Genomic DNA, 27,926 nt, shown 5'->3' on the forward strand with positions numbered 1-27,926 from the left:
AGGGAGACGGGGTGAGAGCGAGAGGAATGGGGGGGGGAGAGATTTCCATGCAGCTGATATCATTGGCAGGTTTATCGACTGACCCAGCAATGACCCCCACACCTCCACTCTCCCCCCTCCTCTCTCGCTCTCCGATTCCAACACAAAGACCTCCCCCGGCCGCCTTTGTCTCCCTATAGTGGCGTAGTTGACACATCGCAGCTGCTATTCATTTGAAGCGGAGTCGACCTAGGAGAGGCCCAGAGCCGATTCAGATGATCGTCACCGGTGTTGGTGGCCGTGAGCGGGAATCGAACTCGGGTCGCCGGGTTCGCAGCGTAGCGCTGACCGAACCACTCCGGTCCGTACCCGTGTAAGGACCGTGCCGAGTGATGTAGGGGGACAGTGCAGCTCCCCGGGACCATGGTTACTAATTACCGTGACGGGAACTGACAGGGTCAAGTCCGCGTAATGTGGGAGCCAAGTGATTCATCTTCTTGGTTCTTTCGGTAAAGTCACGTAGAAGGGAAGTAATAGACGTTTCGGCCACAACGCAAGCAGCCGTCCTCAGGTGAAGACCAGGTCTGTCGGGGAGACAGCGTCTGAATGAAACACCACCACGCTTGGCAGCGTATATTTAAGCTGGGTTGGAAGGGGGGAAGGGCGCCTTGACAAAATAATTTGCATATCAAGAGGAATTTAGCATATTTATGGGAAATGCAGGTATGTGATTAGTACTACTTGTGAAATACGTAGGTGTGCGAGGGGTTTCAAAGTCATATTATGATATTCTTAGGTGTTTTCGGTAAAGTCACGTAGGTAAAACATCAAAATTTATAAAAATAATAAAATAAAATAAAGATTATTTTTATTAATTTTGATGTTTTACCTACGTGACTTTACCGAAAACACCTAGAATATGATTCCTTGCAGTCACGAAAGCTTCAAGTCTAGAATCATATTATGATCCCGACCCTAAAGCCTGCTGCTGCTGTATATTTGGAGTTTGCGTTTCTCTCTCCGTGGTCACGTGGATTTTTCTCCGGGTCCTCCGGGTTTTCCCTCCAATATTTAGAATCCGAGCTTGGACATAAAAAATATTCCCATAGACCCCCCCCCCCCTGCTCATTCCGCACGGTCATCGCGTAATTCACCGTTACCGGCCACATAAGGAAATTATTGGAGCTCTGCGCAAGTTTCACAGCTCCTCGGATTTCTCCCGGAAGAAATAAAAATTCCGAGATTCTGAAATGGGAACCGAGCCAAGCGACGCCACCTCGGGAGGCAGCGGGAAGAGCGAAAGTCTCTCCTCTGGGCCTCACGGAACAGCCGCTCGTCAAGGAGCATAAACCACCGTCACACGACGCTCCACTCATCCTCGCAGCAGCAGCAGCAACAGCAGCAACAGCAGCGGCGGCAGCTTCTGGCTGGCTATCGACGGTGGTCACCGCATCGTCGCACGGCGCTTTCAGATGCGCTTCTGTGGCCGTCTGGAACGCTCTTCCTTCCCATATTAGAAAGCCACTGGAGCTATGCACTTTTAAATCATCTATATTGACAAACTAATCTCTTTATAACTGCTTTTGGTGTTTAGTTTGTTGTCTTTCCTCCGCACGGCAAATTAGCGCGGTTGGCTACGTACTGTGCGAAAGAAGTTCAACATACATACAGAATCAGAATACTTATTTATGCAGGAGGAATCCGATGAGCTATGAAGCTCACAACGCGGACGCAGAAACGAGCGAGCCGCACCGTTTAGTTCCCACAGATTTATTATTCAGAACAGAAAAACAGAAGAGGACAGCATGGTACAAATGTGCCGGTGTGATGATTGGCACGCCACGTCGCCACGGCGCCACGACGCCACGAGGGAGCGAGCGAGCGAGCGAGGGAGCTGCACCGTTGTCGGCGGTTCGATTCGGTGGTCCTGACGTTCGGAACTCAAACACGACGCTGGCGGAACGGTGGCTGGTTTCCGCATCGGTTTGTTCCCTCCTGCTTTGTCGCAGCCATTCGCCCTTCCGTCCAATCAGACGAGGACGTGCCACCTTTTGCCGTCCAATCGCCGCACGCGCTCGCTGCTCGAACCGTCCAATGGAAAACGCGGAGGGTTTGCAAAATAACGACAGAGGCAGGGAACGATCCAATCGGAAATCCCACTGCTGCTGTCGCGATCAGCCTTGAGATCCACTTGTCCAATCGGGTGGCATGTCACTGTGCTTTGGAGAGAGAGAGGTGCGGGCGGGCATCCAATCACCGACGTTTTTTCCCACTCCCATCACGAGATGTCCAGATTTCGACGCTTCTTGCAGTAAAAAAAACAACAACAACAACAAAAACCGACGTGCCGAGTTCGTTTGCCGCTGTGCGTTTAATCCGAGCGTCCTCGGGCCGGCCGGCGTTTATAAAACCACGGCGGGTCCTCCTCCTCTTCCTCCTCCGTCTGCCACCGCCGCCAAAACCTCCACCGAGTCTCGGGGTTCGCTCTCAAGACGTTCTCGTCTGCGGCGACATCCGCGGGTCGTTCAGCACGAGCGGCGGCGCCGGCTCAAGCGCTCCGAGTTCCCGGCCGTCACTGCCCGCCGCCGATGAGCGCGGTCTGCACCAGCTGCTGGAAGGTGGCCTCCAGCAGAGACGCCAGGTCGGAACCGCGCCCCGAGCCCTCCCCACCGCCCACCTCCTCCATCGCTTCCTCCTCCTCCTCCACCCCCCGGTCGAGGCCTGGACAGACACAGCGGAGAGGGGACACCGCTCGCTCACGCCGCTGAGGGGGTAACCCTGACGCCTGCTGCTGCTGCTGTGGATTTGGAGTTTGCGTGTCTCTCTACCCCACCGTGGTCGCGTGGATTTTTCTCCGGGTCCTCCGGTTTTTATCTACGCATTTAGAATCAACGTCACGGCATTCAGAGTGTTTGGCTGCTGCTATCAATGTCCACGTGGTGATGATGATGGTGATGATGGTGATGAGCTGCTACTTCGTGGAGCTGTCATTGGTGGTAGCTTCTGAAAAGCAGCTACACAGCTCAGTGGGCCCTGACCTGGTAAACAAAATGAAGTTTAAATAGTTTAGGTGAATAGTCCCCACGTTTATACCCAACACCGCTGCCGCCAGCAGCACTTCGATGCAAGCGGTGGACCAGGTTGTGAGTCTGGAAGGCAGTTTGGAGGCAGGCAGGCAGGTAAGTCGTTTGACACCTAGGAGGCTTTTGCCACCAATATCAACCATAACAAAGGTTTTTTGAGTGAAAATATCTAAATGTGTCATTAAACCCGCCACCACCCGACACAGCCAACTAGTAAGGCTTGTATCGTAAACAGAACGTGGCCAATTCGTCACTAGTACAGTACACCGGTGTGTTGGAGAGCCAAGCCACAACATTTTCAATTCCGAGTTCGACGTTTTGTTTACGTGACGAGGTTTGCCACGTAAACAGAACGTGCCTGATGATGCTGGATGTAATTATCGGCAAAACGTGACGGTACTCAAAGTGTAAATGTCGCGGTGCGTCAACTCTCTGGGTTAGGGTAGGTCAAACGCACGGACCAAGGCCCAGGTGACCAGGGCTGTCTGTGATGATAATATAATAATAAATTCGTGTTTCTCTGAGTGCAATTCACACAAGACCTCAATGCGCTTTACATGAAGCTGACGCCTTCCTCGTACACGATGTACTGATGTATTTACGTACACCGCGTAAGTACTTGAACATACATCATCGCCCAAGTACTTGTACGTAGGCGATGTATGTACATAAGTTTTTCTTCCGATTCCGTTCCGTTGACGAAGTAAAATAACTTCGTATTGGTACGTCTTCGAGTATGAAGACGTACCGAGGCTCCCACAAGGCCATGCGGCAGGGCGGCGTGTGGCGCAGTTTGGCGCCGGCTCCCGCACCGTGTGGGCGGTCGTGTCGCCACGGTTCTCTGCGGCGAGCGCAACGTCGCCACTAAACAACGGCCGATTCCGCTACGCGTCTCGAAATAAAGCCAACGCCGGACCCGCTCGCGCGTCCCGAGATTCAGCGGTGAACGGGACGCCACCCCACCCTGCGAACTGCAGATGTCTCGGAGTGGGTCGGGGTTAAGTTACGGAGTTTTTTTAAGACGCGATTTTAAAAGTGTAACGGTGCTCGAGTTCCTGAACAGACGCTCGCAGGCTGAGCAGAGAGACAGGGAGAGAGAGATGGGGAGAGAGAGACGGGGAGAGAGAGAGAGAGAGGGAGAGACAGGGAGAGAGAGGGAGAGAGAGAGAGGGAGAGAGAGGGAGTGAGACAGGGAGAGAGAGACCGGGAGAGAGAGACAGGGAGAGAGAGACAGGGAGAGAGAGACAGGGAGAGACAGGGAGAGAGAGACAGGGAGAGGTGTGCCGCTGCTGGTGTGGAGCAGGAGGAGGAGGAGGCGGCGGGGAGATGGATGGGCCCCACGTCTCTCTCTGGGTTGTGGCTGCGCTGCTCTCCCACAAGCACGGCCCAAGGCAATTCCACCAAGTGGCTTCACCACTTAGCCAATGGGCAGGACCCTTAACGTGCCCTTGGGAGTGCGCGGAGAACGACGGGCAGGGGATGAATGTGAGAGGAGGTGTTGGGAGAAGCGGGCGAGTATAACCGTTTGATATATGTGTGTGCGTGTGTGCGTGCATGAGTGTGCGTGCGTGTGTGTGTGCGTTTCTGTGTGCGTGCATGAGTGTGCGTGCGTGTCTGTTTAAGTGGCAATGTGTAAGGTTATGGGGAGCGGTGGTGTAGTGGTCAGCGCGCTGCGCTACGAACCCGGCGACCCGAGTTCGATTCCCGCTCACGACCACCAACAGCAGTGACGATTATCTGAACCGGACCTGGGCCTCCCCTAGGTCGACTCAGCCTCAAACGAGTACCTGGTGCGGTGTGTAGTAAACATCTCCACTGGGGAGACAAAGGCGGCCGGGAGTGGTGTTGGCCACCCACCCCCTCGTGTGCCGTGCCGGACTTCATAGGTGCTCACTAACAGCACTTGCCCCTACAGTGTGTTACAGGCTACACGGGGGATCTTTGTCTTTGTTTGTGCACAACAGGGACCACAGGTGCCAGCCCTCTCAGTCACCCCATGGCACCACCTGGGGGTCTGTCACGTGATCTCCTTCTCCTGCACCTAGCCTGGCACAGCAGTCACCCCATGGCACCTGGGGGTCTGTCACGTGACCTCCTCCTCCTGCACCTAGCCTGGCACAGTAGTCACCCCATGGCACCTGGGGGGTCTGTCCCATGACCTCCTCCTACACCTAGCCTGGCACAGGCGGCGCGGTGACGTCACCGTCACTGAGTGGCGACCGGCGGTTGTTGTTGTGACTGTATGTGTGTTGAACATCTTTCACACCTTATTGCGGTTGTGGTGGTTATTGTGGTTGTGGCTGCGTGCGTTACCGCGTGCGCCTGAGGGCACAGCGTGGCGCTGGAGTTGTGGTGGTTGTGGTTGTTGTGGTTGTGGTTGTTGTGGTGGTTGTGGTGGTTGTGGTGGTTGTGGTGGTTGTGGCTGCGTGCATTACCGCGTGTGCGTGAGGGCACGGCGTGGCGCTGGGCGCGGGCGTTGACGCCACAGGCGTGCCCCGCCTGGCTGAGCAGCGCCACGGCGTCCTCGTAGAGCGAGGGGAAGGCGCGGCACAGCGACGCCACGCACGGCAGCGCCGGCACCAGGAAGCTCGCACGGCGCTCGCCCGGCAGCACTGCGGGGCGGGGCGGGGGGGGGCAACGCAAGTCAGGGGTCACAGGTCAGGGGTCACAGGTCAGGGTTACAGGTCAGGGTTACAAATCAGGGTAAGGTATTGCAGGTCAGGGATTACAGGTTAGTGATTACAGGTGAGGGTCAGGGATTATAAGTCAGGGTCAAGGATCATGCACCCCCCCACTCCCCCCACCCCCCTCACTCCACCCCTCCCACTTCCCCCACCCCCCCCACTCCCCCCACCCCCCCCACTCCCCCCACCCCCCTCACTCCACCCCTCCCACTTCCCCCACCCCCCCCACTGCACCCACCCCCCCCACTCCCCCCCACCCCCCCACTCCACCCACCCCCCCACTCCCCCCACCCCCCCACTCCACCCACCCCCCCCACTCCACCCACCCCCCACTCCACCCCACCCCCCCCACTCCCCCCACCCCCCACTCCCCCCACCCCCCCCCCCCTCACTCCACCCCCCCCACTCCCCCACCCCCCCACTCCACCCACCCCCCCACTCCACCCACTGCACCCACCCCCCCCACTCCCCCCACCCCCTCCACTGCACCCACCCCCCCCACTGCACCCCCCACCCCCCCCCACTGCACCCCCCCACCCCCCCCACTGCACCCACCGCCGAGCAGCGCGGACATGGAGGCGAGCGCCAGGCGTGCGACGGCCATGGACTTGGGGAGCGGGAAGTGGAGGCTGAGGCGAGCGGCGAGCTGCAGGGCGAACAGCTGCTTGTGCAGCTGCGGCTGGGACAGCAGCTCGGGCAGGAAGTCGAGGCAGATGTGCATGGAGGGGATGCCGGCCACCGTGACGTGCAGCAGCTCGCTGGGGTAGCCCTGCTCACGGAGGGGAGAGGGGGAGACACGGGGGGGGGGGGGAGACGGAGGGAAGGATGGAGAAAGGAGAGAATGAGAGAGCAGTGGGAGCATGGGGGGGGGGGTCGCCACAAGTAGCAGCATCAGCATCGATACCACTCACCACTCACCACCACCACCAACACCACTCACCACCAACACCGATCTACACCAACAACACTCACCACTCACCACCAACACCACTCCAGACCACTCACCACCACCGGCGGCACCAGCAGCAGCATCAGCAGCAGCAGCGGCGTGCGTGGTGCTCACCTGGAAGTGCACGAGTTTGGCGATGTTGGGGTCGGCGATGAACATTTGGTGCAGGAAGGAGCAGACGAGGCCCTGCACCTCCTGCCGCCGGCTCCTCGCTGCGCTGCCCCCCCCCTCCTCCTCCCCCTCCTCCTTTCCCCCGCCGCCCCCACCCCCCTCCTCGGAACCGCTCCCGTCGTCATCGTCGTTGTCGTTGTCGTCACCGTCGTCGTCGTCGAGGGAGCCCCACTCGGCGTCCAGGCCGGGCGACAGTCGCCCCGGGCGGACCTGGGAATGACATCGCCATCATCACCACCACCATCGTCATAAACACCACCATCATCTCCATCATCGTCATAAACACCATCATCACCACCATCGTCATAAACACCATCATCACCACCACCATCGTCATAAACACCACCATCATCACCATCATTGTCATAAACACCATCATCACCACCATCGTCATAAACACCATCATCATCGCCATCATCACCACCATCGTCATAAACACCATCATCATCGCCATCGTCGTTGCCATCATCGTCACCATCATCGTCACCATCATCGCCACCATCATCATCGTAAACAGCACCATCGTCACTGTCATCACTACCATCATGACCATCACCACTGTTGGTGTCAATGTTACAACAATTTAGACTTTGTAACGCCCCGCTGTCTCCACGCACAGGATATTTCCTCGCTCCTGTGCAGGTGTGTACGTTGAACTTCTGTCGCACCGTACGTAGCCAACGATGCCAATCGGGGGACGCTCTTCAACAGACAGAGAGAGACGACTCAGAGGCACGTGGGGTACTCACAGAGGAGCCAAAATGGTAGCCGCGCGGTTTAGCCGGTGCTAAATCCACCCCCCCCCCACCCGACCCTGAGCTCTGCGGTCCTCTACGCGTAAGGATGTTCTCGGCCGACCGACGAGCGCTCGCGTGCGGGAGGGAGCGTGTCGCGCCGCCCCCACAGTCCGACGGCGGCCGTGACGCGGCACGGGAGCCGAGACGGCTCGCCGGGTCCGGGAGAGACCGCCCGGCGAGTCATCGGCACGCGTGGAGGAATCGCCGCCCAAATCTCGTCGCAACGGTGACGGTGCCTGCCGGCACGGTGCGGCGCACGCTCGGACGTCGACTCCCGTCGTCGCAAGGGAACCGTTCGTCTCCGGAAACTGGGTGTAAGCAACCTGGGCCGTCTGCCGCGTTGACGTGCCATCGCGGCTCTCTACACATCGTGTTATTATTTCGTTTTGACCGAATTCGTAAAAAAAAATAAAAAAGGCCGCCCACCCGGGTCAGACACCGGATCATCCAAGCGGCATCCGCCCTCAGGCGCTCCGACACGACCGCTAGGAACCCCCCCCCCCCACTAGGAACCCCCCCCACCCCCCCGCAGCCGCCCGCTAGGTTCCAGCGCCAGGGGGAGGCCGCCGGCGTCGCGAGCGAACCGTGGTGGACGCCCCGGAGGGGTCCCGGCGGCGCAGGGCCCCCAGGAGGCTGTCCGTGGAGATGCCCGACGGCGGCGACGAGGAGGAGGCGGCCGCGCGATCCAACTCGGGAAGGCAAATCTCGAGCAGGATCTGAACGGCGGCGCTGTCCTGCTCCGCATACGCACAGGTGACCCCCCCCAACGCCACGTAGCCTTCGTCAGTGACACTATCATTCGTCAGTGACACAATATCATCAGAGCTTTCAGTTTTATAGACGGGGTCGTTGCTCACGCCGATGGCAGGAAGGCAGCAGCCAGGCAGTGAGCCGGCGCTACCAACGATTGCCCCAGTTTTGCAGTCCTCTCTCTATCAAGATGTGTTCAGCGCACACACAGAGCTGACCCCACACACACACACACAGGTGACGTCACACACACACACACATACAGGTGACCACACACACACACAGTGACACACACACACACTGGTGACCCCACACACACACGTGACACACACAGTGACACACACACACACAGTGACACACACACACAGTGACACACACACACAGTGACACACACACACACACACCCCACCTGTGCGGCGAGCAGGGCGTTCTTGAGCTCCTCGCGGGTGACGTCTCCGCCGCCGCCTCCGTTGGCGCTGGAGGTTGCGGGACCCCCCGGGGGCCCCGCCGGCGGGGCCGCCCCCGGCGGGGCCGGCGGGGCGCCGGGCGGGCCTCCCCGGGACGGCGCGTCGGGCTCCCAGCCGGCGCGCATCTGGGAGGCGAGGAAAGCGCGAGACGCCGCCAGCGACCCGGCCAGCACGCGCAGCACCACCTCCAGCAGCGGCGGGCAGCTGGGCACACACACACACACACCGTACATGTACACACGCACATTTACACACGCACACACGTACATACACGCACACGTACACACACGTACACACACCGCACATGTACACACGTACACACGCACACACACACACGCACACACGTACCACGTACACACACGTACATGTACACGCACACACACACACACGCACAGACGCACGCACACAACACACACATACGCACGCACACACGCACATGTACATACGCACACACGTACACACGCACACATACACGGACACGCACAACGACACGTCGGGTGGTGGAGGGTTATAGACACGCAACAGAGCCGTTGTCTTGCGTTGTTAGAGCACTTTTAGTACAACGTGGCACGTGCGCCCCGTCACGGCGCTAGCGTCGCTTGCCGTCCCCGCGTGGGCCACGTGGGGGGGCGATGTTGGCGCTCACCGGAAGACGCGCGCGTCGCATCTCAGCACGATGAGGGGGTCGAGCACGAGGTCCAGCTCAGTGTGCTGGCGCCGCGGGAGGCAGCCGGGTGCCTGCAGCGCGTTCACGGTGAGCACCCACAGCCTGGGGGGACGGGGGGCGCGGCGGTGACGGTGAGCGAGCGAGCGAGCGGCGATCCTCGCCGGCGGGGCGTGGCGGTGAGTGAGCGAGTGAGCGGCGATCCTCACTGGCGGGGCGTGGCGGTGAGTGAGCGGGTGAGCGAGTGAGCGGCGATCCTCACCGGCGGGGCGTGGCGGTGAGTGAGCGAGTGAGCAGCGATCCTCACCGGCGGGGCGTGGCGGTGAGTGAGCGGGTGAGCGAGTGAGCGGCGATCCTCACCGGCGGGGCGTGGCGGTGAGTGAGCGAGTGAGCGAGTGAGCGAGTGAGCGGCGATCCTCACCGGCGGGGCGTGGCGGTGTTGAGGGCGGCCCAGATGCGCGCGGCCAGCCGGGTGAGGCGCTGGGGGGTGCGGGGGGGCAGGAGGCAGCGGAGGCCTCGCGCCAGCGCCGGCGCCAGCGCCAGCAACTGCTCCGTGGGCGCCAGGGAGAGGCGCTCCAGCGCCCGCGCCAGCGCGCAGGGGGACGAGCGCAGGCGCGCAAACGCTGCCCCGCCGCACAACGCGCACGCGGCATACACACACACGCGGCATACACACACACGCACGCACATACGCACACATGCAACGTACACAATGTTACAAAGATCCCCTGTGTAGCCTGTAACAGACTGTCGGGGCAAGTGCTGTTAGTGAGCACCTACGAAGGCCGGCACGGCACACGAGGGGGTGGGTGGCCAGCACCACACCCGACCGCCTTTGTCTCCCCAGTGACGATGTTTACACACCGTACCGGGTACTCATTTGAGGCTGAGTCGACCTAGGGGAGGCCCAGGACCGGATCAGATAATCGTCACCGAGCGGGAATCAAACTCGCGTAGCCGGGTTCGTAGCGCACCGCGCTAACCGCTACTACACTACCACTCCCCACACAACAACAACAACCGCCATTTGCCACTAAGTGGCGGTGACGTCACCACGACGCTTGTGCCAGGCCACACACACACACAAACACACACGCACGCACGCACGCACGCAGACACACATGCAGACACACACACACACATGCACACACACACACGCACACACGCACACACACCGCGGGTGAGTGCTGCGGGGGTGATGGTCGCGGGCCGTGCAGGCAGCAGGAGGCCGCGCAGCAGCAGTGCCTGCGTCCCGGCGGCCGCCTCCTCCAGCAGCCAGTCCTCCACCAGGCACAGGTCGGGCTGCGACGTGGCGACCAGGCGCAGCAGGGACGGGTACAGCGCTAGCGGGGCAAGGGGAGGGGGGGGGCAGAACCGCGGGAGTCGGAGGGCGCTCGCCGATCGAAAGAGAGCGTGAAGGGAAATGAAGGAATTGTTCGGCGCTTTGCCGACGGGAACCCCCCGGGGGGAAAACTTGTGGGGTGTCGCTCGTCGGGCTGCGATGTAGAATGCGGATTGAGTGATTGGCAGGTCGTCGTTTTAAAAGGTCGGACCAAGATGCCAGCACATCTGCGGTGCTCTGGTGAACATAACCGCAGTGTCCACACTACACCCGCAGTGTCCACACTACACCCGCAGTGTCCACACTACACCCGCAGTGTCCACACTACACCCGCCCCGCAGTGTCAACACCCGGTACTACACCCGCAGTGTCCACACTACACCCGCAGTGTCCACACTACACCCGCAGTGTCCACACTACACCCGCAGTGTCCACACTACACCCGCAGTGTCCACACTACACCCGCAGTGTCCACACTACACCCGCAGTGTCCACACTACACCCGCAGTGTCCACACTACACCCGCAGTGTCCACACTACACCCGCAGTGTCCACCAGAGCGGCCTGCTGTGTGTGATGCCTGCGATCTGCGTGTGTGGCACCTCCGATCTGCTGTTGGAGGCGTTGGGCTTGGCCAATGAGGAACTTGACAGGAATCTGATCGAGGAGGGCCGGCGAGTACGGTCTGGGCCTCCGCACCTGGGTGGCTGCATGCACATCGTCAACATCGTCATCAACATCGTCAACATCGTCATCATCATCATAAACATCATCGTCAACATCATAATCATCAACATCGTCAACATTACCATCATCATCGTCAACATCATAATCATCAACATCGTCAAAATTATCAGTAACATCATCGACATTAACATCGTCAACATCATCATAAATATCGTCATCATCATCATCATCAACATCATCATCATAAACATCATCATCATCAATCATCACATCTTCATGTGTCAACCTCAATATTACCATCGTCACCATTAACAGCTGTCACTAACAGTCGCATCTTCATGCATGTGTGTGTGTACTGAGCATGTGTGTGTGTGTGTACTGAGCGTATATGCACTGAGCGTGTGTGTGAACTATGTGTGTGTACTGAGCATGTGTGTGTGTGTGTACTGAGCGTGTGTACTGAGCGTGTGTGTGTGTACCGAGGGTGCGTGCGTGTGTGTGTACTAAGCGCGTGTGTACCGAGGGTGCGTGTGTGTGTGTACCGAGGGTGCGTGCGTGTGTGTGTACTAAGCGCGTGTGTACCGAGGCTGCGTGTGTGTGTACCGAGGCTGCGTGCGTGTGTACTGAGCGTGTGTGAGTACCGAGGGTGCGTGCGTGCGTATGTACCAAGGGTGCGTGTGTGTGTACCGAGGCTGCGTGTGTGTGTACCGAGGCTGCGTGCGTGTGTACCAAGGGTGCGTGTGTGTGTGTAGTGAGTGTGTGTCTGTACCGAGGGTACGTGCGTGTCTGTGTACTGAGTGTGTGTGTCTGTACCGAAGGTGCGTGTGTGTGTACTGAGTGTGTGTGTGTAGTGAGTGTGTGTGTGTAGTGAGTGCGTGTGTGCGTACCGAGGGTGCGTGCGTGAGTGAGGAAGGCCTCTTCGTAGGACAGGATGTAGTAGAGGATGAGGAGCTGCGCCGACACGCTCGCGTCCTGAGACCACCGCACACAAACACACGCCACTGACAAAGATCCCCCGTCCAGCCTCAACAGGCTGTTGGGGCAAGTGTCGTGAGCGAGTAGCAGCGCCTACGAACGTCCCATTGGTGTTGGCACGGAGCGCGATGGCGCGGTGTGGCCAGCCTTTGTCTCCCAACTGCTGAAGTTTCCACACTGCACCAGGTAAGCATTTAAGGCCGAGTTGACCTAGGGGAGTTCTAAGATCTCTGCTGATAGACAACACCCGTAACTCACAGCAGACACGCGCACTTCCGTTAAATACCGAGCTCCCGCTGGAATCTGTCTTCCCCGTGCTGACGTCTACACACCGCACCAAGAACTCATTTCAGGCTGAGTCAACTTAGGGGAGGCTCAGTGCTATTCCACTGATCATGTTAGCCATGGCGGGGAACAGAAGTCGGCTCACGCTCGCACGCCTGCCGCCCACTCGCTCGCCTGCTGCTGGAAGGCTGCAAGCAGGCTGAGCTCCGACATGGGTGGGGAATCAAACTCGCTCGCTCGCTCTCTCATCGACTCTCTCGCTCGCTCGCTCTCTCATTCACTCGCTCGCTCTCATTCACTCGCTCGCTCTCTCATTCACTCGCTCTCTCACCCACTCACTCGCTCTCTCACTCACTCACTCGCTCACTCGCTCACTCGCTCGCTCTCTCTCTCATTCACTCGCTCTCTCACTCACTCACTCTCTCACTCCCCTCTCACTCGCTCCCTCATTCACTGACTCACTCGCTCTCTCACTCACTCACTCACCCTCTCACTCGCTCCCTCATTCACCGACTCACTCGTTCTCTCTCTCTCTCACCTGCTGCTGGAAGGCTACGAGCAGGCTGTGCTCGGACATGGGCTGGTTGATGAGCTCGGGGTTGGCTTTGGAGGCCGGCGTGAACACCGAGGTGATGAACGCGTCCAGCAGCGGCAGGAGCTGCGAGTGCAGCGGCAGGCGACTCTCACACACCTGCGCCAGGATCCAGTCCTGCACACGCGCGAACACACACGCACGCACAGCCGTTATTAAAATACACACGCATATACACACACCAATATTAACACACACACCAGTATTAACACACACACCAGTATTAACACACACAGCCGTTATTAAAATACACACGCATATACACACACCAATATTAACACACCCCAGTAACACACACACACACCAGTATAAACACACACACACACACACCGGTATAAACACACACACATACACACATCAGTATTAACACACACACATACACCAGTATTAACACACATACACCAGTAACACACACACACACCAGTATAAACACACACACACACCGGTATAAACACCACATACACACACCAGTATTAACACACACACACACACCACTATTAACACACACCAGTATGAAGACACACACATACACACACCAGTACTAACACACACACACCAGTACTAACACACACACACCAGTATTAGCACACATACACACACCAGTACTAACACACACACCAGTATTAGCACACACACACCAGTATGAACACTCACACACCAGTATTAGCACACACACACACACACCAGTACTAACACACACACCAGTATTAGCACACACACACACACCGTGCGCACCACCGCTGGCACCACCACCACCGTTAGGGGGCCGCCCGTCTCCCTGGCCGCGCGAGGGCCTCACCTTGATGGGCACCTTGTGCTTGGTGAAGGCCCGGCCACGCAGCAGCTGGTAGGTGCAGTGCACCGGCAGGAAGCCGCTCATGGCCGCGTTGAGACCGGGGGTGACGGGCACACGCACGGCGTGGGCCGTCACCACCTGCGGGGTCACGCCACGGGGGTCACGGCGCGGGGTCACGGGGCAGGGGTCACGGGGCGGGGGTCACGGTGCGGGGGTCACGGGGCAGGAGTCACGCTACGGGGGTCACGGGGCGGGGGTCACGCCGCGGGGTCACGGGGCAGGGATCACGGGGCGGGGGTCACGCTACGGGGGTCACGGGGCAGGAGTCACGCTACGGGGGTCACGGTGCAGGGGTCACGGTGCAGGGTCACACTGCGGGGTCACGCCACGAGGGTTGACGTGGCTTGGATGCTCCAGTGGGCCGCCAGCGGACCACAAAGCTGGGCTACGGCGAGGGAGAGGCTTTGGGGAGAGGCTTTGGGGCGAGGGTCTTGGGGTGAGGGTTTGGGGGGCGAGGGTCTTGGAGGTGAGGAGGGTTTGGGAGGTGCGGGCCACCTGCTCGGTGAAGACGTCTTGCGTGAAGATGATCTTCATCTTGGCGAGCGAGTTCTGCTTCATGGGGATCTGTGTGGGCGGGAGGGGGGGGGGGCGACGTGATCCGGTGACCAAGTGCCGAGGGGCTAACAGGCCGGCGGGCCGGCGGGTCGCTTCTGAAAGAGGGCAACAAATATAGCCGAGTGGGACCTTGCCTGGTGAACAAATAGAATAAGTTGAGAGTTCGTTTACCTTCATGCCCAGGGTTGAGCAGACGAGGTCGACGATGGAGTTGAGCTGGTTGCTATGGAAATACATCGCCACGAGCAGCAGCACCTCCCCGAAAGAGGCGGCGACGCCGGACTTGCTACGTGTGCGCACGCAGAGGCACAGACACAAAGATCCCCCGCGTAGCCTTAGCAGACTGTAGGGGCAAGTGCTTTTAGCGAGCACTACCTATGAAGGCCGGCACGGCGCACGAGGGGGTGGGTGGCCAACACCACGCCCGCCCACCTTTGTCTCCCCAGCGCTGATGTTTAAGACTCACCGCATCAGCTGATGAGAATATTTATTGAGACTGGAGGAATCCGATTAGCGATGAAGCTCTCCTTCACACGGGCAGGGTTAACGACACATTTATATTCACACAATCTCACTCAAAAAACCTCTATTGTGGATAATACTCTACTCTTTGGCTCTTTCGGTACATTCACGTAGGTAGAAAAATTAAATAAAATATAAAATTTTCTACCTACGTGACTTTACCGAAAGAACCAAAGAGTATGAATTCCTGCAGTCACGAAAGCCTCAAATCAGGATTGGATAACGCCGGTCGCAAAAGCCTCCCCCCTCGGTGTTTATTTTTTCTTTTGATTCTGGGAAAGGGTGAATTTGGCCCCAAATCGTGCCCCACAAAACGTGGTGGCGAGTGGTGAGGGTGACAGAATCGCGTCTGTGGCCCGGAGCAGCAGGACGGTGGGCTGAGCCCCTCCTCCTTCAAAGCAGCCCTTCCCCCCATCATCGTCACGTCAACGCAATGTTTATTCATGCGATTGTGCAAGGCACTGCACTTTGTCATGTGTTTAGTTACCACACGGGCAGCCGAGTCAAGCTACGCCGAGTCTGACCACGGCCGTGGCTCCCCAAGCCCCCGATCTCCCACGGGCCCCCCCCCCCCCCCCCTTGCACTTTGCCAACCGCACATTTGCCTTCTGTGGTTGCCGTGGGCCTGGCTGTACCAACACCGCTGTTACAAACACCGCACCGCTGTTACAAACACCGCACCGCTGTTACAAACACCGCACCGCTGTTACAAACACCGCACCGCTGTTACAAACACCGCACCGCTGTTACAAACACCGCACCGCTGTTACAAACACCGCGGCGGCGGTGGTGGTGGTGAGTGGGAGGTGGGGGGGCACCTCTCAAAGTACGCCTCCTCCCGGATCATCCAGTTGAGCCAGCTCACCGCGATCTGCTCCTGCCGGGGGGTGCTGTGGGCAGGGATCGAGGGGCGGCCACGTTTAGGGGTTGCAAGAGGGAAGGGGGGGGGGGAGAGACATCGTGGAGAGAGGGTGGACAGCTTTATAGCTCATCGGATTCCTCCAGGATAAAAATATATTCTCGATTGTGACCTCGCCTGGAACGGAGGAGGTCGTGGGTTCGACCCCGACCCCTGCTGCTGTATATTTGGAGATTGCGTCTCTCTCTCTCTCTCCCCGTTGTCAGCGTGGATGTTTCTCTGGGTACTTTGTTTTTTTCCCTCCACATTTTAAATCAGCGTCATGTGTTTAGTGTTTGGCTAAACCACTCCTACCCTGTCTCAAAATCCTAAATAGACAAACACCGACACGTAACCAGGTAAGGCCCACTGAGCTGTGTAGCGCTTTTTCAGAAGCGACCTGTCCACATATGATAGCGCAACGAAGTGGCTTATCATCATGTGGAAAGTTACAGCGGACAAACACTATAAACTTGTTGATTATAAATGTGGAGGGAAAAACTGGGGGAACACTGAGAAAAATCCACACGACCATGGGAAGAGAGAGAGAGACATGCAAATTCCAAATAATATACAGCAGCAGGCGTCAGGGTCGGGATCGAACCCCCAACCTCCTGTATACCAGGCGAGGTAGTTAACATCTCGCCACCATGGCGCCCTTATGCGGGGCATCTTTGGTAGTGCGTAGTGCAGATGGCAGTGCGTAGGCGTGTGCAGTAGTGCGTAGGCGTGTGTGCGGTAGTGCGTAGGCGTGTGTGCGGTAGTGCGTAGGCGTGTGTGCAGTAGTGCGTAGGCGTGTGCGAGGGAGTTCGCAAGCGTGTGTGCGTAAGTGTGTGTGCGGTAGTGCGTAGGCGTGTGTGAGGCAGTATGTGTGTGCGGCAGTGTGTGTGTGCAGCAGTGTGTGTGTGAGGCAGTGTGTGTGTGCGGCAGTGTATGTGTGCGGCAGTGTGTGTGTGCGGCAGTGTGTGTGTGAGGCAGCGTGTGTGTGCGGCAGTGTGTGTGTGTGCGGCAGTATGTGTGTGCGGCAGTGTGTGTGTGCGGCAGTGTGTGTGTGCGGCAGTGTGTGTGTGCGGCAGTGTGTGTGTGTGCGGCAGTGTGTGTGTGCGCGGCAGTGTGTGTGTGCGGCAGTGTGTGTGTGCGGCAGTGTGTGTGTGCGGCAGTGTGTGTGTGTGGCAGTGTGCGTGTGTGCGGCAGTGTGCGCAGCGTGCACCTGACGAGGGCTGTGAATGCGAGCAGCGTGGCGAGCGAGAGAGACACGAATCGAACTCCGGCCGCCGTGGCCGGGGGGCGGCTCGTGATGAGGGCGAGCAGGCGGGACACCTCCTCCTCGCTCGGCCTGCACACAGACAAGGTCCCCCTGGAGCCTGAAGCGACTGTCGGGGCAAGTGCCGTGAGTAGCGAGGAACACCTCGCAGCGGCGACGTCTTAGCTACCTGCGTTTAGAGGAGATGGCTGCTATGCATTTCCACGTGATGATGATAAGCCACGATGAGCTATCATTCATGGGCAGGTCGCTTCTGAAATCAAGCGGTATCGCTCGGTGGGCCTGATCTGCCAAACAAAACGTTTAGTTTATTAAGGCTGCAATGGCACACAAGGGGGCGGGGGGTGGCCAGCACCACGCCTGCCCACCCGCCCGCCTTTGTCTCCCCAGCGGTGATGTTTACGAGACACCGCACCAGGTACTCAGTTGAGGCCGAGTCGACTTGGGGGAGGCCCAGCACTTGTTCAGATAATCGTCACCGGTGTTGGTGGCCGTGAGCGGGAATCGAACTCGGGTCGCTGGGTTCGTAGCTCAGTGCGCTAACCGCTGCACTATCGGCCTGGACACACGTGTGTACTCACGTGTGCACGCACGTGCACACCCACGTGCACACGCGCGTGCACACCCACGTGCACACCCACGTGCGAATGCACGGAGGCAGGGAGGGAGGCGAAGAGGGGGGGCGAGGAGGGGGGCGAGGAGGAGGAGGGGGGCGAGGAGGAGGGGGGCGAGGAGGAGAAGGAGGAGGGGGGCGAGGAGGAGGAGGAGGAGGGGGACGAGGAGGAGGGGGACGAGGAGGAGAAGGAGGAGGGGGGCGAGGAGGAGGGGGGCGAGGAGGAGAAGGAGGAGGGGGGCGAGGAGGAGGGGGGCGAGGAGGAGGAGGAGGAGGGGGGCGAGGAGGAGGGGGACGAGGAGGAGAAGGAGGAGGGGGGCGAGGAGGAGGGGGGCGAGGAGGAGGAGGGGGGCGAGGAGGAGGGGGGCGAGGAGGAGAAGGAGGAGGGGGGCGAGGAGGAGGAGGAGGGGGGCGAGGAGGAGGGGGGCGAGGAGGAGGAGGGGGGGGGCGAGGAGGAGAAAGAGGAGGGGGGCGAGGAGGAGGAGGAGGAGGGGGGCGAGGAGGAGGAGGAGGGGGGCGAGGAGGAGGAGGAGGAGGGGGGCGAGGAGGAGGAGGGGGGCGAGGAGGAGGAGGGGGGGTTCACACCTGAGCCCAGCGATCCCCATGAGGGCGCAGTAGAGACGCAGCAGAGCCCCGCCCCTCACCACCTCCTCCTCCGCCAGGGCCCCGCCCCCCAGCCCCGCCCCCTCGGCAGAGGCCCCGCCCCCCAGCCCCGCCCCCTCGGCAGAGGCCCCGCCCCCCAGCCCCGCCCCCTCGTCCACCTCCATCGCAGCCTCCCCGGCGACCCCCTCGCTCGGGGTTCCTCCCCCCGGCTCTGGGTCCCGGTCGCCGTGGTGGGGGCGGTCGCCGTGGAGACGGTTGCCGTGAGGAAGGATGCTGTGCAACTCGGAGAGGAGGTGCTGCCTCATCTGGGCGAGGAGGGAGCCTCGCAGGGAACCCTTGCGCTTCTGAGGTGCCAGAGCAAATACACACACACACGTATACACAGACACACGTATACATACACATACATACACACACACGTATACACACACATACATACACGTACATATACACACACGTATACATACACACACGTATACACACGTTTACACACGTATACACACACACACGCATACACACACGTACACACGTATACACGTATACACACACGTATTCACACACACACGTATACATACACATACATACACACACACATACATACACACACACACGCATACACACACGTACACACGTATACACGTATACACACACGTATTCACACACACACGTATACATACACATACATACACACAAGACAAAGATCCCCCGTATAGCCTGAACAGACTGTAGGGGCAAGTGCTGTTAGCGAGCACCTATGAAGGCCGGAACGGTACACGAGGGGGTGGGTGGCCAGCACCACGCCCGACCGCCTTTGTCTCCCTAGTGGCGATGTTTACACACCGCACCAGGTACTCATTTAAGGCTGAGTCGACCTAGGGGAGGCCCAGGACCGTTTCAGATAATCGTCACTGGTGTTTGCCGTGAGCGGGAATCGAACCCGGGTCGCCAGGTTCATAGCGCAGCGCGCTAACCACTACACTACCGCTCCCCACTAGGGGAGTGGGGGGCTCCGGGATAGAGGGTAGAGAGTCAGGCTAAAGTGAGTGCTAGGGGAGTGGGGGGCTCCGGGATAGAGCGTGGAGAGCCAGGCTAAAGTGAGTGCTAGGGGAGTGGGGGGCTCCGGGATAGAGCGTGGAGAGCCAGGCTAAAGCGAGTGCTAGGGGAGTGGGGGGCTCCGGGATAGAGCGTGGAGAGCCAGGCTAAAGCGAGTGCTAGGGGAGTGGGGGGCTCCGGGATAGAGGGTTGAGAACCAGGCTAAAGGGGGGCTGCTTTACCCGGCTGGCCGAGTTGGCTGAACCCTCGGTCAGTGCTGTGGGAAGAGCCTGATAGCCTGGTGGGGTGTAGGGAACTCCCACTACCCTTCCCCTGGGGAGATTAGTTACTCTGTGTTAACCCCTTCCCCTGGGGAGATGAGTTAATTACACTGTGTTAACCCCTTCCCCTGGGGAGTTAGTTAATAACTCTGTGTTAACCCCTTCCCCTAGGGAGATTAGTTACTAACTCTGTGTTAACCCCTTCCCCTGGGGAGATTAGTTACTCTGTGTTAACCCCTTCCCCTGGGGAGATGAGTTAATTACACTGTGTTAACCCCTTCCCCTGGGGAGATTAGTTAATAACTCTGTGTTAACCCCTTCCCCTGGGGAGATGAGTTAATTACACTGTGTTAACCCCTTCCCCTGGGGAGATTAGTTACTAACTCTGTGTTAAACCCTTCCCCTGGGGAGATTAGTTAATAACTCTGTGTTAACCCCTTCCCCTGGGGAGATTAGTTAATAACTCTGTGTTAACCCCTTCCCCTGGGGAGATTAGTTACTAACTCTGTGTTAACCCCTTCCCCCGAGTTCGGCGCGAGCCCTTAAATAAAGAGTTGGCGTCAGCCCCTACACGACTGACTTCAGCGTCCTTCTTACCACACAACACATACACACGTATACATACACACATACACACACACGTATACATACACATACGTATACATACACACACGTATACATACACAACAACCGCCATTCGCCACTAAGTGGCGGTGCACTGGACATCTGTGAAAAAGAGCTTGACGGCTCCTCGGATTCCCCCAGTAGAAAAAATGAATATTGTGATTCCTCGTGCGTGCGCGCTCACCTGCTGCCCGGCCTTCACGAACGCGGTGAACCAATTACGGACGCGCGCGTCGCTGCCCAGAAGCAGGCCCGAGACGAACGACACCAGGTCCCCCGGACCCCGCGCCCCCACCCCCTCCGGGGCCCCGGGCCCCTCGGAGGCCTGGTCCAGCGTCAGGGCCACGGCGAGGGAGGGCAGCCGGCAGGCCTCCACCTGTGCCGGGGATCCCACCGCGGACTCAGCTCGCTGCCGGCTCGGCGTCTTGTACGGGCGAGCGTGCGGGTGGGCGTGCGGGTGAGCGTGCGGGTGAGCGTGCGGGTGAGCGCGCGGGTGAGCGCGCGGGTGAGCGCGCGGGTGAGCGTGGAGGCAAGGGTGCAGGCGAGTGAATCGTATGGCCGAGTATACGGGTGAGCGTGCGAGCGAGTACACGGGTGAGCGCGTGGGTGAGTACACGGGTGAGCGCGTGGGTGAGTACACGGGTGAGTAGACGGGTGAGCGCGTGGGTGAGTACACGGTTGAGCGTGCGAGCGAGTACACGGGTGAGCGTGTGGGTGAGTACACGGGTGAGCGCGTGGGTGAGTACACGAGCGAGTACACGGATGAGCGTGTGGGTGAGTACACGGGTGAGCGCGTGGGTGAGCGTGCGAGCGAGTACACGGGTGAGCGGGTGGGTGAGCGTGTGGGTGAGTACACGGGTGAGCGTGCGGGCGAGTGTGTGGGCGAGGAGCGCGTACCGCCATGGCGCGCACGTTGAGGGCCTGCGAGGGCTTCATGCGGCACAGCTGCCGCAGCGCCTCCACTCGGCGCCGGCCGCTGGGGCTGTCGTCGTCCTGGGAGCCTCCTCCGTGAATCAAGCCCCGGCACACTGCCCACGCGCACAGACGCAGACCCCCCGCGTAGCCTTCACACGCTGTTGGGGCAAGAGCCGTTAGCGAGCAGCGGCGCCTATGAAGGCCGGGCACCGTGGCACACGAGGGGGTGGGTGGCCAGCACCACGCTCGGCCGCCTTTGTCTCCCCAGTGGCGATGTTTACTACACACCGCATCAGTAACTCAAACACGAGGGGGGTCCCCGCGAGGGGGGTCCGTGAGGGGGGTCCCCGCGAGGGGGGTCCGTGAGGGGGGTCCCCGCGAGGGGGGTCCCCGCGGGGGGCGTGCTCACCCTGAGTGAAGCAGTCGGGGGTGTTGGCCACGAGGAGGCACAGGAACCAGGCGCCGTGGCGCGCCAGCAGCAGCGCCTCCGCCACCTCCGCCATGGGCAGCAGCGCGGGCAGCTCTGTGGTGGTGGTGGTGGTGGTAGCGGTGGACGCACAAAGGGCAGGGAGCCGCAACTGCACTCGTAAACCGGCACACGTATGTTCTGCCCGAGGCCACTTGTGCTGCAGGGGATTTATGTATGTGTGTGTTTGTGTGTGTTTGTGTGTGTGTATGTGTGTGTATTTGTGTGTGTGTATGTGTGTGTGTGTATGGTGGGGAGCGGCAGTGTAGCGGTTAGCGTGCTACGCTAAGAACCCCGCAACCCGAGTTCGATTCCCACTCACGGCCAACACCAGTGACACCGGTCCTGGGCCTCCCCTAGGTCGACTCGGTCTCAAATGAGTACCTGGTGCGGTGTGTAAACATCGCCACTGGGGAGACAAAGGCGGCTGGGCGTGGTATTGGCTACCCACCCCCTCGTGTACCGTGCCGGCCTTAATAGGTGCTCGCTAACAGCACTTGCCCCTACAGTCTGTTCAGGCTATACTGGGGATCGTCTTTGTCTTTGTGTGTGCTGAGCCTGCTCAGCACACCCAGGTCTAGGCTGCGCTCTATTGGCGACCGTGCTTTTGTTAGCGTGGCATCCACGCTATGGAACGCCTCGCCACTTGAAATCAGGCAGAGTCGGTAGATATATTTAAGTCCGCTTTGGAACCCCATCGCTTTAAAGTGGCCTTCCCTCCTTAGTTTGGTCGGTTGCCCGAGGATGGAATGCACATTATACATTTGAATAATTATTATTTTCGACTTCTCGCGTGAGAAACGCAGTTGGGTTTTTTTTCCCGCGCCGATTTCCAACTCGTTTAATTTCCGTGTGGAACTTTTGTTTGGTTGACTCTTCCTGCAAATGAGACTTCATCTTGGCCGTCTCTCCGGTTCTCACCTCGGTTGGACAAAAATGAGCTTCAAAACCCAAACTTGTCTATCCATGGGAACCCTTTTTTTCCGCCACCACTACCATGCATAAAAACGGCTCCAACTCGATGCTATTAACGCTTTGACGTTTGCATCGCCTTTGCACTGCTCACCTCGTGGTGTTCTCTGGTCTAACAGCGGTGCGGAGACTCACCGGCCAGGAGGATGGAGAGGACGTCCGCCACCTCCTGGAGGTAGACGTCGCACTCAAAGAGCTCGCACCCTCGCGACAACGACGACGACGACGACGAGGAGGAGGAGGCATCCCTCCCCGCCGCTGCGCTCGATCCCCCGGCGGCTCCCCCCGCTCCGTCTCCCGAAGCCTCCGCGTTGTTCCCCGACGCCTGCAGAGAAGGGCGGAACGCGCGGGGGAAGGGTGCTCCACAACAGCAGCAGTAGCAGCCGCCGAGTGGCGGTGACGTCACCGTGGTGCTCGTGGCAGGCCAGGTGCTCGTGGCAGGCCAGGTGCTCAGGGCAGTGATGAGGGATTGAGGGAGGGAGGGCATGTAGGGAAGGGATGCAGGGGGTCGATGTCGGGAGGGGATGTAGGCAAGGGACAGGGAAGGGATTTAGGGGATCCAGGGAGGGGACCAAGAGAGGGGGTGCAGGGAGGGGGCCTCACGCGTGTGATGAGGCTCAGGAGCTCGGAGAGCACCAGGTGGAGGCGCCGGGTCGGGTCGCTGTGCTCAAACTCCAGCGCCAGGCCGTGCGCCGCCGTCGCCGCCGCCGCCGCGGCCCCCGGCGCCGACTCCCCCGCTGCCCCCGACTTCCTCCTGCTCCCGTAGAGACAAAGATCCCCCGGATGGCCTTAACACACCATTGGGGCAAGCGCCGTTCGTGAGCACCCAATCTCCCGCGCGCGTGCGCTGCGTCACTGACCGCGCGTGCAGCTCCCTGCGCGCCTCCTGCTCGAGCGCGTGGAAGTCGACGGAGAGGAGCGCCACGACGGCGTTCACGGGCTCCACGGCCGACAGCAGGCGCAGCACGTGGCGCTTGCGCGCCGCCCACGCCACGCTCTGGTCGGCGGCGGCGCACAGCGCCATGCGCACGAGGCACGGCAGCAGCAGGCGCAGGTCGGCGCGCGGCAGCTCGGACAGCGCCGCCGTGTCCACGCAGACCATCGCCTCGAAGGCGCGCGGCGATGGGTACGGCAGCTCCGACGACAGCATCGCTCTGCCGGGCAGGAGGGAGAGGGGCGCGTTTCGTTCCGATGAGGTACGAGGCCACGGCGGGGAGAACGCGCGGCGCAGTTTGACGCCGGCAGCTACCGTAGAGTGCGTAGGTCGTGCCGCTCCGGTTCTCTGTGGTGAGTAACAACGTCTTTAGAAACAACTGCGCTACGACTCTCTAAATAAAATTAACGCTGAACCCGCTCGCGCGTTCCGAGATTTGGCGGTGAACGGGACCCGACACCCTGCAACTTGCAGACGTCTCGGAACGGGTTAATAAAAGTGTCGCGTGAAGCAAACGTGCCAAATATATTTATTGTTACAGCAGCAGCACCACCACCGGTGTTCTTGTTGGAGAGGAATCTCGAAACATTTAAATTTGTACGTTTCCCTGGAGATGAAATCCAGCGTCATCGGGTGAACACCCTGGGTGATACGATAAGCCCTTCTCGGCCCATCGGTAACAAAACAGTCAAACGAAGACTGGGGGAGAGTCGTAGATCCTCAATCGCAAACCACCAAGTGATGTGATGAGTTGTCATAATTCGGAGGCTGTGATTTTAATTCAAGAATCGATTATTTTAACAGTGGCTTCTTGAGAGGCTAAATGGGTGACATTAACCCACTGCAGCATTAAAACAAAAACGATTGGAAAAACGTCGATTGTGACAGGTGCTCTTGTGATGTATCGTGAGCTTAAAAAATCCATATTGATCCAAGCAGGTCCATGTGATTAGAAAAGCTGTCTTAGGTAATACGGTGCCGAGCCCTAACCCTTAAACACAGCCCCATTATAACCCTACACAAAAAAAAGTCAAGAAAACTGCACCCCCCGCATCACCAACTGAACCCAAGGAGGGTCTGCGATGGGATGACAACCTGGCCCACCGTGACATTACATGCTTTTCTCATGACCAAAGCTTCAATCTCGTGATGGACAATGTTTGCCACCCAGCCTATAAAAATAACCATACAGCGGTCACATTTTATACAGCGTCGTTCATGGCAAAACTGCATCTCCCATCGCTGTACAAGACAACAGCAAGACAAATTAAATATTACCCGCTCGCAAAAGGACATTGCACACCCAAACCAAGGTCAACTCAATTAAAGCTCGTAGTGAACACAAGAAAATATATAAACGAGACTTAAAAGAGTGGAAGGGACTTAGGTTGACGAATATGGAGCGAATTCTCTCGAATTCCTACAAGTGACACTAAACTTAATGCCAATACCTTAAATATTAAAATCGTGTACTCTTTGCTAACGTGCACCTAGCTTGGCACACTTACTGCCAGTCTAGCTGCACCTGGACTTCCTGTCTCTACCTCAGCATTCGCATGTCAGGGCCCAGTATATCCATCAGACGACCACTGTTGGTTTCCCCTGAATTCTGGGTTTGCATCGCATATTCCTGACTTGCAAAATAGCCGGGAAACTGCCTAAAGGGGACTATTTGTTAAACATCAAATCAAATAAACGCACTCATACCGAGGTAACCACACGTTCAGACGATCATAGCCAAATGTGCCTTGAACGCACTCAAATCTGAAACGTCAGTATTGTTGCCAGGAATAAAATATTCGCACCCTCTAGAACCTAATTAGCAGAGGTGTGGACTCGAGTCATGTGACTTGGACTCGAGTCATGAATTTGATGACTTCAGACTCGACTTGGACTTGCATAACAATGACTTTGTCCCACCTCTGAGGTGTGGACTCGAGTCATGTGACTTGGACTCGAGTCAGACTCGAGTCATGAATTTGATGACTTCAGACTCGACTTGGACTTGCATAACAATGACTTTGTCCCACCTCTGAGGTGTGGACTCGAGTCATGTGACTTGGACTCGAGTCAGACTCGAGTCATGAATTTGATGACTTCAGACTCGACTTGGACTTGCATAACAATGACTTTGTCCCACCTCTGCTAATTAGTGCTGCTAAGATGCTTGCAGAGACGGAGGCGATTCGCTTGCGAGCTGCCGCTTACAAGTGGCAGACTTCAGGTGAAGTGTCGGCGGTGGCTATGAGATGTTAACTACCTCGCCTGGTGTGCAGGAGGTCATGGGTTCAATCCCGACCCTGACGACGCCTGCTGCTGCTGTATATTATTTGGAGTTTGCGTGTCTCTCTCTCCTTGTGGTCGCGTGGAGTATTCGTCTGCAATAAATGTCCACGCGATAAAAGCGACTTGGTTGAGCTCTCATTTGTGATCAGGTCGCTTTTAAAACAATCTCTATATAGCGCAGCGGGTTTTAACTGGTAAACAATTTTTGTTTAATAGTTTAGTTTAACTAAACTCTCATCCCTGAGGTTCCCTCCACTCATTGTACAAGAGCTACTGTTGTATCTACATGGGCTACTGTTGTACAATAGCTACTGCTGTATCTACATGGGCTACTGTTGTATCTACATGGGCTACTGTTGTACAAGAGCTACTGTTGTATCTACATGGGCTACTGTTGTACAAGAGCTACTGTTGTATCTACATGGGCTACTGCTGTATCTACATGGGCTACTGTTGTACAAGAGCTACTGTTGTATCTACATGGGCTACTGTTGTACAAGAGCTACTGTTGTATCTACATGGGCTACTGTTGTACAAGAGCTACTGCTGTATCTACATGGGCTACTGTTGTACAAGAGCTACTGTTGTATCTACATGCGCTACTGTTGTACAAGAGCTACTGCTGTATCTACATGGGCTACTGTTGTACAAGAGCTACTGCTGTATCTACATGGGCTACTGTTGTACAAGAGCTACTGTTGTATCTACATGCGCTGCTGTTGTACAATAGCTACTGTTGTATCTACATGGGCTACTGTTGTACAAGAGCTACTGTTGTATCTACATGCGCTACTGTTGTACAAGAGCTACTGCTGTATCTACATGCGCTACTGTTGTACAAGAGCTACTGCTGTATCTACATGGGCTACTGTTGTACAAGAGCTACTGTTGTATCTACATGGGCTACTGTTGTACAAGAGCTACTGTTGTATCTACAATAGCTACTGTTGTATCTACATGGGCTACTGTTGTATCTACAAGAGCTGATGTTGAATCCATCCACGGAATGACCCCGGGGCTCTCTGCCACAGCAATGGGGCACCGTCCAGTAATCCACGGCCGGCTGAGGGCCGCCAGCCGCTCGAACGAGGAGACACTTTCCCACCCGACTCGTGCGAGCCCCAGGACTCACTCGGACTCACTCGGGGAAGACGTTCCGCCCATTCCTGGACAATTCGTCTCTGGCACCTGGTGTTGGATATTCTGTATCGCTTTAATCTGTTCCCAGTGAGCTCTTACCTGGTTATGCCTATTACCGGGAATTGCTGTTTCGTACACGCATCAGTTAGAAGGCGTCCTTAATCGCTGGCAACTAACTTGAACAGAACAGCCATTCCTGTGCAAACCAAACGCATAGGAAGCTCACGAGGCCTAACACCGTAACGGAGCCTCGCCGTCGCCTAGCCGGCCAACCAGGAACGAGGCGCCCAAAGCGGCCGACGACGGAGGACCGCACCGCCTTCACACCGCGCGCGCGACGTGTGCCGCCCGCACCTATCCAACATCACCCGCTGTAGATAAGCGACGAGCTTACTGCACCTCGTGCGTTGTTGTCCTTAAAATTGTGAAGTTTGACAGTCTCGCGTTTAGGTCCGCTTCGACGCGAATGAAAGAAAAGTTAAATTAAATTCACTTTCAATGAGCGCAAAGTGACGGGCGCATGGCGATGCGACGTAAGCG

At 58.0% G+C, this 27,926-nt stretch overlaps 1 protein-coding gene across 2 annotated transcripts; it reads right to left on the reverse strand.

Moving 5' to 3' along the window:
• Positions 1-1,743: 1,743 nt before the first annotated feature.
• Positions 1,744-27,926, reverse strand: INTS2 (integrator complex subunit 2). Of its 2 annotated transcripts, none has more exons than XM_061562192.1 (25): positions 27,786-27,926; positions 23,887-24,180; positions 23,630-23,780; positions 23,162-23,351; positions 21,998-22,111; positions 21,571-21,701; positions 20,858-21,049; positions 18,719-19,080; positions 17,467-17,592; positions 16,177-16,248; positions 15,008-15,122; positions 14,777-14,845; positions 14,225-14,359; positions 13,372-13,542; positions 12,461-12,545; positions 11,489-11,593; positions 10,720-10,887; positions 9,966-10,167; positions 9,527-9,649; positions 8,823-9,084; positions 8,248-8,397; positions 6,810-7,076; positions 6,302-6,515; positions 5,498-5,674; positions 1,744-2,700 (listed from the first exon to the last, which is right to left on the reverse strand). In XM_061562192.1, the coding sequence occupies exons 2-25, from the start codon at positions 24,174-24,176 to the stop codon at positions 2,552-2,554; spliced, it is 4,020 nt and encodes a 1,339-aa protein (XP_061418176.1). In that variant the 5' UTR covers positions 24,177-24,180; positions 27,786-27,926; the 3' UTR covers positions 1,744-2,551. The 2 variants fall into 2 exon arrangements, with proteins under 2 accessions (XP_061418176.1, XP_061418175.1); XM_061562191.1 differs by having other exon boundaries at positions 27,741-27,914.

The sequence above is a fragment of the Lethenteron reissneri genome, chromosome 28, assembly GCF_015708825.2.
Source record: "Lethenteron reissneri isolate LAM-NWPU_2019-01 chromosome 28, ASM1570882v1, whole genome shotgun sequence".
Classification (NCBI taxonomy): Eukaryota; Metazoa; Chordata; class Hyperoartia; order Petromyzontiformes; family Petromyzontidae; genus Lethenteron; species Lethenteron reissneri.